The following is a 13,542-nucleotide window of genomic DNA, read 5'->3' on the forward strand; positions in this document are numbered from 1 at the left end:
ACCTGCTCTGCATACCCGAGGGCTGATGAGGATCACATTTCCTTCTCATCTCACTTCTCTGATAAGTTCAACTCCGGACAGCCAAGTTCTGGACAGGATGACACCTCTCCTCCTCCTCCTCCTCCTCCTCCTCCTCCCGCTGCTGCTGCTGCTGCTGCCCGTCTCCACCACCAGCACCCGGGCCGTCGAGGACGTCTTCCAGTTTTATGGTGGATCACTGATCGTCTCACCCGAGGGAAACCACTCAGATGGGAGCTACCAGGTGAGTGATCGCAAAGAGAGAGAGAGAGAGAGAGAGAGAGAGAGAGAGAGAGAGAGAGAGAGAGAGAGAGAGAGAGAGAGAGAGAGAGAGAGAGAGAGAGAGAGAGAGAGAGAGAGAGAGAGAGAGGAGAGAGAGAGACAGAGAGACAGGAGAGAGAGAGAGAGAGAGAGAGAGAGAGAGAAGAGAGAGAGAGAGAGAGAGAGAGAGAGAGAGAGAGAGAGAGGGACAGAGAGGGACAGACAGACAGACAGACAGAGAGAGAGAGAGAGAGAGAGAGAGAGGAGAGAGAGAGAGAGAGAGAGAGACATAAGAAGTCAAGAACTTCAATTGTCATTTCTACACCATCACAGACGGTGGGGGTCTGCGTACAGGAATAACACATTATATACACGTAAATAATAGATCAAAAGAATTGTGCATTTATATATTCGTCAATGAATATGTTATGTAATAGATACATCTGTAAAAACAATAAAGCCAGTTAAAAAGACAATGTACAGCCAACAACTGAGACACAGCAGAAACGTGGGTGTGACTGCAGCAGGAAGAAGCTCTTTGTTTGTTTGTTTGTTTGTTCTGAGGTGAGCGGGTCCCTATCCTGCTCGGGAGATCGCTTCCCGGTGACATCAACCTCCGCCTCCACGCCACTCTCTGGAGATTAGCAATCCGCTGGAAAGATCTACTTAATAAACTCTTTTTCCAACTTACCTTCCTCGTCCTGTCGGCGCTTGAATCCTCCAAACACCACACCTGACAAGGACGAACACATAAACTGTCAATGTATGCCGATGACCTTCTGTTCTATATTTCAGACCCCTTAACCTCTCTCCCTGTAATCCTGAACATCATGGAGAGATTTAAAAAGATTTCAGGTTACAAGCTTAATCTCCAAAAAAGTGAATATCTTCCCATGAACAGTCCAGCCAATACTCTGCCAATACTCCAATACCCAGGACATCTTTCCTTTTAAGAAAGCCCCAGAAGGTTTCAGATACTTAGGAATTTTTATAAGCAAAAACTTTGACCACCTTGACCCTTTCCCTGATGGGACGTGTCAACCTGATTAAAATGGTCACTCTACCGTGGCTCCTTATATTTTCAACAAATTCCGCGCAAATCTTTTTCCCTCACTCTTGACAAACTGATTATTTCATTCCTGTGGCACAATAAAAGAGCTCGTATTAAGAAGGAGATTCTCCACCTCCCAAAGGTAAAGGGCGGTCTGGCACTGCCAGACCTCCGCTATTATTACTGAGCATGTAATATCAATAAACTCTTATTTTGGAACTCTAAATCTTTACAAAGTGAGCTACCCTAATGGGCACAAATGGAGATATCTTCATCTAACCTCTTGCTGTGGTCAGTGATGTGCTCTAAATGACCCCTTCCACTCAAGGTTTCCACAAAGCCAGTTGTGATGAACTACTTTAAAATCTGGAGTCAGTTCAGGAAACACTTTGGCTACCAGGGGTCATCCGCTCTCGCTCCCATATATGGCCATCATAACTTCCTGCCTCAGTGCTCTGACCCAGCATTTCGTGATTGGCATGAGAAGGGCCTGATCTCCATTAACAGTCTCTACATCGATGGGTTTTTCCTCAATTCTCGGATTTTGCTGCCAAATCTAGCCTCCCAAACTTCAACAGGCTTCACTACTTCCAGATTAGGCACTTTGTTCAAAAACAGTCCCCTCAGTTCCCTAACCAACCAGCAAACTCTAGTCTAGACTTCTTTCTATCTCTAAAGGCAGACTATAAGAAACTAATTTCGATCATATATGATAAGATATCCACAGTGACTCAGACTGGACTGGACACCCTTCGAGCTGTGTGGTGCCAAGACCTTTGGTCTGATCTTTCTGATGATCAATGGAATTCTGCCATGGCCCTGGTACACACATCATCTATATGTGCAAGGCACTGCTTACTCCAGTGTAACATCCTGATCAGGAGCCACTACCCCAATGCAAAACTGGCAAAAATGTACCTGATAGATCCGACTCATGTAACAGATGCAAACACTCACCAGCAGACCACATACACATGCTCTGGTCAAGCCCCAAGCTGTCTGTGTTCTGGCTACAGATATTTAACACACTTGGGAAAGTCTTGGGTAGGACGATCGATCCCGACCCCCTCACGGCCCTTCTCGGAGTCCCATGAAACAGTGACATGCCTAACCCAGCGAAACCGGTCTTAGCCTTCACGACCCTACTTGCCAGAAGGCTCATCCTCCTGAAATGGATTCATCCGCTCCCTCCTACACATAATAGACGGCGACTTGAAATCTTACATCACATCAAGCTTGAGAGGATCAGATTCTCCCTTCGGGGTTCCTTGAAACTCTTTTACAAAATGTGGCAACCTTTTATTTCCTCCATCTACTCACTCAGTATTTATATAGAACCTGACAACTAATTGAGCAGACAATGACCACTATGAGCAGCCCCCCCCCCCCCCCCCCCCCCCCAGTATGAAGTTTGTTTGTTTTCCCCTACTGACTTATTTACTCTTTAGTCTTTTCACTTCCTTTTGTAACTGATTGTATCTGTTTATGCCCATCTTCCTTTTATTAGTTTGTTGTTGTCTCTGTTTTTTTACTTTATATGTATATTAAAAAAAGAAATGATCACAAACCGTATTGCGACCACAGACTGTACAATTCCACCTGTGAGATTTCAATAAATAAAACTGGGGGAAAAAAGAAACAAGAGGAGAGACATTAGTCGAATATAAAACCTGAAACTCAATTAAAATATTTCTAGATTGAGAAAATGAAATATTTCTCATGATGTGTTTGTTCCTTGATGAAGAAAATGTTATTGAGAACCAGCATCAACATCACTCGTGCCCTGCTTTAAATGTTGGGGACATATTTTGAAGAAAAGCGTTGCTCAGGTTGATCAGGTGGAATCTTCTCATGCTGATGTTTCCAGGTGGAGGTTCGCAGCCGCCAGGCGACGGTCCGGTGTCACGTCAATCACTACGCCTGCCTGTCCGGTGACTGTGGCACGGCGAGTAACACCGCCGTAGCGACGATCGCCTTGGACTCGTACGGTCTGACCTGGTGTCTGAAGGAAGTGACCACCACAATAAAACTCAGCAGCAACGCAGCTTTTGAGATCCGGTGAGATCCGCTGCTGTTCACCCAAAATATTCCCTCTGGCTTTTCTTCTTTAGAAAACCTCTGAAGGTTTGGTAGAGAACGGAAGCTTCCGGTCACTGTGGTTTCAAACCAAAGTTATTGTCAAACAGATTCCCAACCAGCCTCAATGCAGACGATGGCAGCGGGTATTGGACGCCAAACACCAGAAGCTCCTCCACCACCTGGAGGATGACGGCTCGGGTGGATCTGGGAATCCGATCCGACACCGGAGAATCAAACAGACCTCCGATCACGACCCTCCCGCCCATTCTCAGGTCTTTCTTTCTGTACATGGATTAATGTTTTGTCCACTAAAATTCTTTTGAAATCTATGAAAACTACCATTTTTACTAAAGATTTGTCAAACCAAACTGTACAGCCTGTTGTATTTTCTTAAAGAGTAAACTGTCCCTGTACAAATACTCTTGTGTGTCTTAATGTACTCAAGTGATCTTCTATGAAGTACTTTTTTCAGCTAAGATAGAAAAGCATTACCTTTATTGGTCTATTAAGGCCTGAGAAAAGTTTATAGATCTGATTGAAACAAGGGAAAAAAGACACTCCAAAAGAAAATTGAGCCAATAATGTGGACTTTATGCATTTTCGTTATATTTTCCACGTAATTCCTAAATATACATTAAAAGTAAAACATTGCATTAAATGCAATGTATTTATCATGTATTGTTCATGTAGAAAACATAGTTTCTTGTTAAATATAGTTTAAAGTTAATGCAAATCTTTACATAAACTTTGTGTTCATTTAATGAATACACCTAAAATTAAGGTGAATTTTCACATAAACTGAACTCATTCATTCTATAACTACATGTACAGATGACATAAATTGTCACCTAAACGTGAAGTGTTGATTAAAGTTAATGCAAACTTTTACGTAAACTGTGTTTGACTGTGACACTCACAGTGAATGAAGTTTATTTGATTTGTTAAGATTCACTTCATACTGAGAATATTCACATTATGTTTGACTTTTTTGGATACATAAACCTTAAATTCCATAAATCTCAGTTACATTTTACTTTAAAATATTACTTCATGTTTATTAGAGACAAGAATATTTTTTTTTTAGTGTAAAGAGGTAAAGTAAGTCTTTTTCTGCACTGCATAGGTTACATAACTCTATCTATATTCTACATCTACAGTATTTCTGCCACTGCCGTCCTTTAGGCCTCAGAAGCTTCCTGCATGAATAAGTTGGACACAGTGGAGGACAGCGGTCAGCTCGAGTGATCTCCTTTGTCTTGTTGTCACATCTGTAGATACACTGTGAAAACTTAAACGTCAGCATATTTCCTTCAAACTGAAAATTACATCTGCAATCAGCTCAGTGGAAGTTTGCAGCTTCTTGATATCTTCTCCTTTAACCAGGAAGTAAAACAACAGAGTCACTATTTCCTCTGCTGTGCCTCGTTGTTGGGTTATTGAATGAATAGAGGAAAGACTTTGGTAATGTTGTACTTGACATCCTGTACTTTGTGTTGCAGAATACCAAAGAACTGTCCTCAAGTGTTCAGACTGACGGTCTTTGACCCCGACGGCGACCGGGTCCGATGCAGGGTGCCGACCAACTCCAGTACGTACGAGTGTGGGCTGTGTGGGCTCCCCAGCGGCTTCTCCTTGGACCAGGTCAGGCCTCCAGCTAGGACTCTTCATGACAGTGTGGTTTCAGGGATTTTCAAACATTCAACCACTTCACTTAAAGTTTAGAGGCATTAACATGTGAATGTTGGCGTCTCCTCCTCAGGACTCCTGCTCTCTGACCTACACCTACGACGGTCTGACCGGGTACCATTCCATTGAACTGGTGTTGGAGGACTTTGCCCACAAACACGTCACACTGTGGTACTCGGACCGACGCGACGGGACGAAGCGGTGGCTCTCACATGATGCTGAACGTCGTCCTGACGTCGTCTCCGACGCTACGCCGTGGACACCAACACACCGACAGACGTCCACTTCCCCTCTCAGCAAACTTCCCCTGCAGTTCACCGTTCTGGGTTTGTTTCTGTCCATTTCTTTATTGGAACCTGGATGAAAGGAAAAACTAGGCATGTACCGATACCACTTTTTAAAAATAAGAGTCTAACCTTTAGCTACTTGCTGATACGGGTACTTTTTAAATGCCATAAAGCCTCGTTGATATTTCATTGAATGATACGCCAAGGCTATACAAGGCTATGAGTCTGTCAACGCTACGTCACCTCCACCTCCTCTGTGTCTATGCTTCGTCACCTAAACCTCCTCTGTGTCTATGCTACATCACCTCCACCAGCCTCTATCGATGCTACGTCACCTCCAACAGGCTCAATTGACCTCTACATCACCTCCACCAGCCTCACAGTCTACAGTAGCAGAGCGTAGAACGTAGCGTCTCTCTCTGCTCTGCAAAGTTTGGCAAATTTATTTCTGTATTAGTACATTTTAGAATATAAATGTAAAATAAATGTAAAACAGACAGTACAGCTTTGCTTTTTGTCTGACATGAAAAGTGGTCTTGGCTGAAAAAGATTGGCAAACACTTCTGTAGACCGAGGGACTGAGCTCGTCAGTCAGACTTTAATCATGGTTAGCATGTAGCATGTAGCCTCGCTTGAGTGTGAGCCCCAAAAAACATTAGCATGTAGCATGTAGCATGGCTCGGACGGCGGACGGTGCTCGTCCTCTCTTGCATACCGGCGGGCAAAGTTATTGACCTGATAACTGATGCTGGTCTCTGCATCCCTAGAAGAAACCCATTTAGTTTGATTTAGTTTGATTCTCATAGATTGTCCTGCTCCTGTGTTGTCCAGTGGATTCCCATGAAGCTCCTTCGTGCCTCCACGGTGATTACTCCCCTGTTTTCTTGGCCCCAACTCCGGCTAATCAAGCAAATCTTCCTGCGTTGGTCAACCGAACTCTGGAGATGGAAGTGAGATCAACAACACAGTACGCCACGTGAGGAACCCCCATGCGTCTTCCTTTAAAAATGCTGATTGATGTTCACTTTCACCGAGCTTCATCGGCTGCTGCTCTTGTAGGATCCGTGACCTGATCGTGACGGGGCCAAGAGGCATTTCAAAGCACTTCATCGCCACAGGGATATACATCGTCGAATGGAAACCCAGCGACCGCGACCTGCAAGGTCATTTTCCTGTTTGCTTTGTTTCTGAAGCAAGAGATGGGTGAGTTTGAATTCTACAGCTGCACAATGTTCACAATGTGTGTCATTGTGATTCTCACTTTTGTCGCAACAAGACTTAAATAGAATAAACAGTCTGGACAAAACAGTGTCGGGAAGAAATGCTTCAAACTAACGTCTTAAGATAATTCCAACATTTGGCACAAGCTGGCTTCATCAACTGATCAGTGGAATGAAATTACTGATGCAATATAATGGGGATTAAGGAGCACACGTCCTTTATTAATCCAGGGAACACTGGGAAAAGACAGAAAACACCATGTAAATACAGCTCAACAGAACAACCCAGAACTTTATACTAGGATTGTGGTAGAATGAGTTTCTAATCACTTTTATCTATAAGTTATTCATCTGACTGTCTTTTGTTCCGTTCCAGATACAACCGGGTCTATCAGTCGGAACCACGCTGTGTGACGGTTCATGTCGGGCATCACGGTCAGTTCAAACTGGATTTTCTGGGTTGTGATTTTCTGGACTGACATAATTAAAATAATGTTAAATTGTTATACTTCATAGAGGCGGTCGTGACGTGCAATCAAACTACGATGAAGGTTGAGCTGGAGAGGACCTACTTCATCAGGCGCAATGAGGACAACCTGCACCTGAAGGACTTTAAGGACCCGTCCTGCAGCTTGAAGAATCACTCCAACTCCACCCACCTGGTGGCCGTCGTGTCGCTCGGCGCCTGCGGGACGGACGTCGAGGTACAGCTGCTGCAGGCGCTCAGCAAATGCTACCACGTTAGGATTAATCTGTGATGGGTACAAGTACGAAACCAGAGAGAAGTTAATCGTTGTTAATGCAAAGTCTACTCATTGTGTTATTTATCCATGTTGGCTCTTCCAGGTAGTGAAATGGCAGAGTACATATCTCACATTGTGAAACTCCCAATGTAGAAAGAATCCTAATCATCTTAATCCACAAAGTTTTCTTAGATTTTTAAGTCAACTGATATGGAAATAATTTCAGTCCATCTATCTCTGTTCCCTGTTAGTCCACATGGGGCCACTGTGGCAGTATAGAGTCAAGAGCTCCAGATATCTCTGTCCACTGTAACTTCCTCCATCTCTCTTTTGGGGGACCCCAAGTCAGCCCCAGACCAAACCACAGATATAATCTCTCCAGAGAGTCCGACTTAATGCTGAATATTTTGATGCAGCTGTCAAACCGGTAGTGCAAGAACCGGATAGACACAGCAGCGATTCCGGTACCCTGAACTCACTTAGCACCTCCCACAAAATGTCTCGGGCGACACAGGGGTATAGGCCTTCTCAAAGTCTACTAAACACACATGTAGACTGGATTCCCCTTGATAATCTGTGAGAGAATGACGAGCCGGTTTGTTGTTTCATGACGGAATCCATATTGTTCCTCCAGGATGTGAGGTTCAGCTATCAGTCAGTCTCCAGTACCCCAACATAGCCATTATCAAACATTGAAATTTGGGGTCACCACCCAAAGAGACTGTCCTCAAGGTCCATGCGGTACTGTAGAGGCATGTCTACCAGGACAATATCCAGGGTCTTCAGCGGCTCAGAGCATATCTCTTCCATTCCGGGGGTTTGTCCACCGAGGAGTCTCTGGACTACCTGCTGACCAGGGATCAGGACGAAGATACTCCAGAGGTCTGAGGCCCTGCCTCCGGTAGGAAAGCATGACAGCCAGGAAGAGTTGGAGTTCAGTGAGAAAGTAACAGTAAACAGTTTGTCTTGATGTAAAGGTTGGCTCTCCTCCAAATGATAATGTATGATACTGATGTTAATATTATTTATCACATCAATCCAGGAGGATGAAGACACCATCGTCTTCAGGAACAAGATCACGTCCTCCAGCTCGGCTGAAATCATCTCCAGGCACCACAACGTCGATATCGCCATCTGCTGCATCTACCCGAAGAGAACCAACGTGACTCTGGGATTCCACCACAAGAACCCGTACGCCTTCGAAGAGAGAGGCTTCGGTAGTTTCACCTTCCAGTTCGAGTTCTTCGAGAGCCAGCGCTTCAGACAGCAGGTGGACGGCAGCACCTACCCGGTGGAGGTGTACCTCAAACAGATGATCTACATGCAGATCCAGGCCACCTCGTCCATCCCCAACACAGAGCTGTTTGTGGAGTCCTGCAGGGCCACTCCCTACGACAACCCCAACTCCCACGTCAGCTACACCATCATAGAGGATGGGTGGGTGTCCTCAGTGAACAGGCTGCTGCTCCACCTGACAATCGTCTCTGTGTGTCTCTGAACCAGGATCACTGCTCTGTTGCAGGTGTGTGAAGGATCCAACTGTGCAGATCTACCCCAGCTCCAGGTCTGTCTTCAGGTTCGGAATGGAGGCTTTTGAGTTCATCGGAGCTCACGACCAGGTGACCACTGATTTACACTTTTCATGATTTAGTTTCAGAGATTCTGAACATTTTCAGTTCCTGAAAAGACAAAAGTCATTAACTGAACTGTAATCCCACAAATAACTTCAATCGGCTGATTGGAGTGACAGTCGCCCTCTCACAGTTTATAGGAAGTCATTGTTATAAAGATCTTCATCTTATTTCATGTGAAAGATGCCTCTTCACGTCTCTTCCTGACTTCCTGTCCCTGTGTCTGCAGGTCTACATCAGCTGCTCGGTCATCCTGTGTGAGAGCGGCGCCCCGAACACTCGCTGCTCTAAGGGATGCATCCCACCAGGAAGTCATCGTGGGAAAAGAGCAGCGTCGGCTCAGAGCAGCAGTCACTCCATTTCCCAGGGTCCTTTGCACCTGAAGGCTTCAGACAGTGAAGTTCTGCAGAAAAGTTGAATATTAATGTTTAATATATCATTTGATTCCATGTGATGTGATTCGAAGTGTTTTCTCCCCATCAGGCTCCATCCCGACCCTGAACCTGATCTCCAACCTGGTCCTGGCTGTCGGCTGCATCCTGGTCTGTGGAGCGCTGGTCTACAGATCCAGAAGGTCCAGAAGGTCCACAATCAAATACCATCCACTGCCCACCTTGGAGGCCGAGTGAGGAGGAACACAAGCTGCTTTCACCTGCACCAACCAGCCAGAACATTAGGACCACCTCTCTTGAGTGTCTTGGTACTCTGTACGAGTCTCTGGAACATCCACATGATGCAGGACCAGAGCTCCATTCACAGCTTCACACTGCTCCACCACCTTCTTCTACCGGGGGCTCCTCAGATCAGCCCCACCCACACACCTGAACATGCAGTTGATGTGACAGAGACCCTGATCCTTCAGGGCAGGCCACAGAAAAATACCTTTTTTAATTTATTTGTTATTTATAAGTTTGCAGGATCTTTGCACTTTTCTTCTGTCCTGTGGTTTTTAATTCACTAATGTCACACGTTACTAGTTCATACCTTCCAATGTTTCATGCGATTATGATGCATTCATGTGTAACTGGGAGTTGAGAAAGATCCAACTTCCCACTGGAAAAAACAAATCTATTCGAGACCTATTAAACTTCCCACTAGGAAAGTTGAAAGTTTGCGAATTCCCAGAAGCCGATCCGATGTCACTCATCACAGCAGCAGTTTAATGAGTTAAGAAAGGAACTAAAACAAATAAATAACTTTCAGGTTGCTGCTGTTTAGTCCTGAGCCTTCCTCTCACCTCCTCACTGAAACATAATGAAGCTGTACTGTATTGCAGCAGGTAAAGCCATTATCTGCAGAAAATAAAGTATGAGTGTCTTATGGATATAAAATGTAGCTCCTCTTGATGTGTTTGAGCTCTTCATCTCTGGAGCAGCGCAGCATGTTGTTTGTTTGTTAATATTGTACGAAGGTTGTAAACTGGGAAATGGGAATTTTTGCCACTTAGTAACCACCCCAGTTTGGAGCTGTGTGAACATTACTCACGCATGTTGTCATTCACTGTGATTCTCTTTGGTTTTTCATTGTCACAATGCACACTTTCTGTCTCCTCTGTTTCCTGTTTCAGCCCTCTAACCCTAAACGCTTCGTTTTCTCATGTTCCTTTCAGAAAAGTTTTCACGTTACACAGCAACGCTATGAAAGTAATCCCCATTTCCACGGCAACGGAAGACACACTAAAGGGATGTAGTTCCCATGTCTGATTGCTGTTCTCCACCCTGATGTGGTTCACCTGCTGGAGTGTGTGATTGTCGCACCTGGTGGCTTCAGTTCGGCGTCTTGCTGCCAGTTCGTGTGTTTTCTCACCGTCTCTCCGGATCTTTGGCTTTTGCTCTTTGCAGTTCTGTGTTTCTCTGTCCCCTGGGTTTCTGTGTTACTAAAATGAGTGAGTGTCTCAACACCTGCTCTGTCTGATATTTTGAGTCCTTCCATCAGTAACGCTTCATGACACGTGCAGATTAAAGCTGACAGCAATCAATGAGCAGAAACCAATGAAATCCACAAAGTGAATGAAATATACGGGAAATTAACACAAAGTCTAATAAAACCTCAGACATCTCAACCAGAGGACCACCGGACAGACATTTTTACTTCCATGATCATCAGCATGTTTGTGATCGGCATAAGGTGGGAAATGGGACCTTATTATTGGGAACTTTCCCACTTCCCAGCTGCGTGAATGCACTATTGTTTTGTAATTTCATGTCATGTGACTCGCTGTAACCTTAATTTACTTCCAGAAAGACATAAATGAAGCTAAACTGAAGGACACGCTCAGTAAACTCAACTGTGAGGCTTTTCTCTTTATTGCTGTGCAAATAAAAATGTTTATTACGGGAAATTGAGTGTACAGCCTTGTATACTGCACTTTTTAAAATGTTATTCTATTTATTTCACCTTTTTTACAGGAGTAAATACTATCTGAAGTCCTTAGAATATATGAATATTTACCCATCATGTATTTAATATAGTCAAAAGGGCAACAAAGAAGTGAATGACTATCTCAAACTTGAATTTTCGAAGTCAAACCATTTCCAAATAAAATGAAAAGTGTAAAAGTTATACCAATACATAAAAATGGGAACAAACACATCTTCACTAACTACAGACCTGTCTCTCTGCTCCCCCAGTTTTCTAAAATCTTAGAGAAACTTTATAACAGTAGAATGGACAATTTCATAGAAAAGCATGAACTAATTAATGGAGGTCAGTTTGGGTTTGGAGCAGCAAGGTCAACTTCAATGGCCATCGTCGATGCAATAGAAGAGATTACCAATAGCTTAGAGGGAAAGAAACATGCAGCTGGAGGATTTATTGACTTGAAAAAAGCATTTGATACACTTAATCATTCTATATTATTAAAAGAATTAGACAGATATGGCATAAGGGGAGTGGCTTTGAGTTGGATTCAAAGCTATTTAACTGGGAGACAACAGGATGTGAAGATGGAGAATTCACATCAGGATATTTGGACATTGGTTGTGGGGTCCCACAGGGATCTGTCTTAGGCCCAAGGTTCTTCAATTTATACATTAATGACATTTTTAATGTGTCAAAATTATTAAAATTAGTCATTTTCGCAGACGACATAAACATTTTCTATTCTAATGACAATTAGAGTAATTTAGTAACTAAAATCTAAACTGTGAACTAAGGAAATTAAAAGCATGGATGGACATTAACAAATTGTCCCTCAACTTAAACAAAACAAAAGTAATGTTTTTCGGTAATTATAATAGAAAACCAGACCCAGTAATTATAGACGGTGTAGTTTTAGATCCAGTATCAGAAATTAAATTCTAAGGAGTCACAACTGACAGTAAATTAAACTGGAAACCACACATAATTCACATACAAGGTAAAGTCTCCAAAAGCATCTCAATCATTAATAAAGCCAAGTTTTTCTTAAATTACAATGCATTATTTCTATTATATGGTTTGTTAGTTTTGCCATATCTCTAAATTATTGTGTAGAAGTTTGGGGCAATAACTATAAAAGTTCATTACACCCCCTTGTTATACTCCAAAAACGGGCTGTAAGAATTCTACACAAAGTAGGATATTGTGATCACACTAAGATATTATTTTTGCAGTCTAAAATGTTAAAATTGCATGATTTAGTTGAATTCTCTACTGCCCAACTTCTGTTTAAAGCTAACAAAAATGTGCTACCTGCAAGAATACAAATGCTTTTTGCACGCACAGAAGGGGGATATAACCTGAGGGGGGGGGGGGGGGGGGGGGTATAACCTGAGAGGGGGGGGGGGGGGGTATAACCTGAGGGGGTGTGATAACTTTAAGGTTCAAGCAGTGTCTTCCACTAGGAAAAGTATGTGTGTGTCTGTATGTGGAGTTAAACTCTGGAACAAAATGGGAGTAGAGCACAAACAATGTCCAAATATTCATCAGTTCAAATCAAGATATAAAAAAATGGTCAAAATACCAGAAGGAGGAAATGGGTACTTGATTACTAATGGGTGTTACAAAGTAATGTATACTTTAAAGGTCAGATCTAGCTAATGATGAAGTCTATTGTTGTTGTTACTATTATACTATTGCAGTTGTTATTATTGTTATTATTGTTATTGGTATCATTATTTTTATCATTATGGTTGCTATTATTGTAAGAGGATATAACATATAATTCAGTTCACAAGAAATAACTAAGTGATTATATTGTATTAGTAATATCTTACATTATATAATAGACTATATGTCTTGGCTGTTTTTGTTGTTGTTTTATTTTTCTGTTTTATTTTAACAGTGTTATTGTAGCAGCCACATGATCATTATTATTTAAGTTTATGAACAGGGGTGGGAGTTAATAAGCTTGTCTTCTTCCCACTCCTTTTCGAGCTAGAGTGTTGATTATTATTTTTTCTTTTATTGTATTTTTTTCTGGCTTTTATGCCTGTGTTGTGTAGCTGGAAATAAATTTGGAAATGAAAATGAAAAATGAAACCATAAGCCTGTAGTTTTGGTTATTATCAGGAGATTTTTGTTTCTTGATAAACTTTATATTGACAATCTGAATAATGTTGAAAATGAGTGTGAAACAGTAATATG

The 13,542-nt window shown here is 42.7% G+C and overlaps 1 protein-coding gene across 1 annotated transcript; it reads left to right on the forward strand.

Moving 5' to 3' along the window:
* On the forward strand, positions 1–11,314 carry LOC308125809 (uncharacterized protein). Its single transcript, XM_080489810.1, has 13 exons — positions 1–262; positions 3,198–3,388; positions 3,517–3,681; positions 4,909–5,050; positions 5,169–5,421; positions 6,214–6,358; positions 6,442–6,585; positions 6,979–7,037; positions 7,119–7,306; positions 8,388–8,782; positions 8,868–8,964; positions 9,206–9,371; positions 9,460–11,314. Exons 1-13 carry the CDS (start codon positions 26–28, stop codon positions 9,603–9,605), a joined length of 2,328 nt encoding a protein of 775 aa, XP_080345936.1. The 5' UTR covers positions 1–25; the 3' UTR covers positions 9,606–11,314.
* Positions 11,315–13,542: the final 2,228 nt, after the last annotated feature.

Source organism: Lipophrys pholis, assembly GCF_963383615.2.
Source record: "Lipophrys pholis genome assembly, chromosome: 2".
NCBI classification, from domain to species: Eukaryota; Metazoa; Chordata; class Actinopteri; order Blenniiformes; family Blenniidae; genus Lipophrys; species Lipophrys pholis.

What these genes read in the sequence shown, in the direction of transcription:
- LOC308125809 (XM_080489810.1), top strand. Translation starts at nt 26, where the DNA reads ATGAGGATCACATTTCCTTCTCATCTCACTTCTCTGATAAGTTCAACT. An exon ending in GTTTCTGAAGCAAGAGATGG is followed by an intron (nt 6,586 to 6,978) that starts GTGAGTTTGAAT and finishes GTTCCGTTCCAG; the next exon opens with ATACAACCGGGTCTATCAGT. An exon ending in TCATCGGAGCTCACGACCAG is followed by an intron (nt 8,965 to 9,205) that starts GTGACCACTGAT and finishes CTGTGTCTGCAG; the next exon opens with GTCTACATCAGCTGCTCGGT.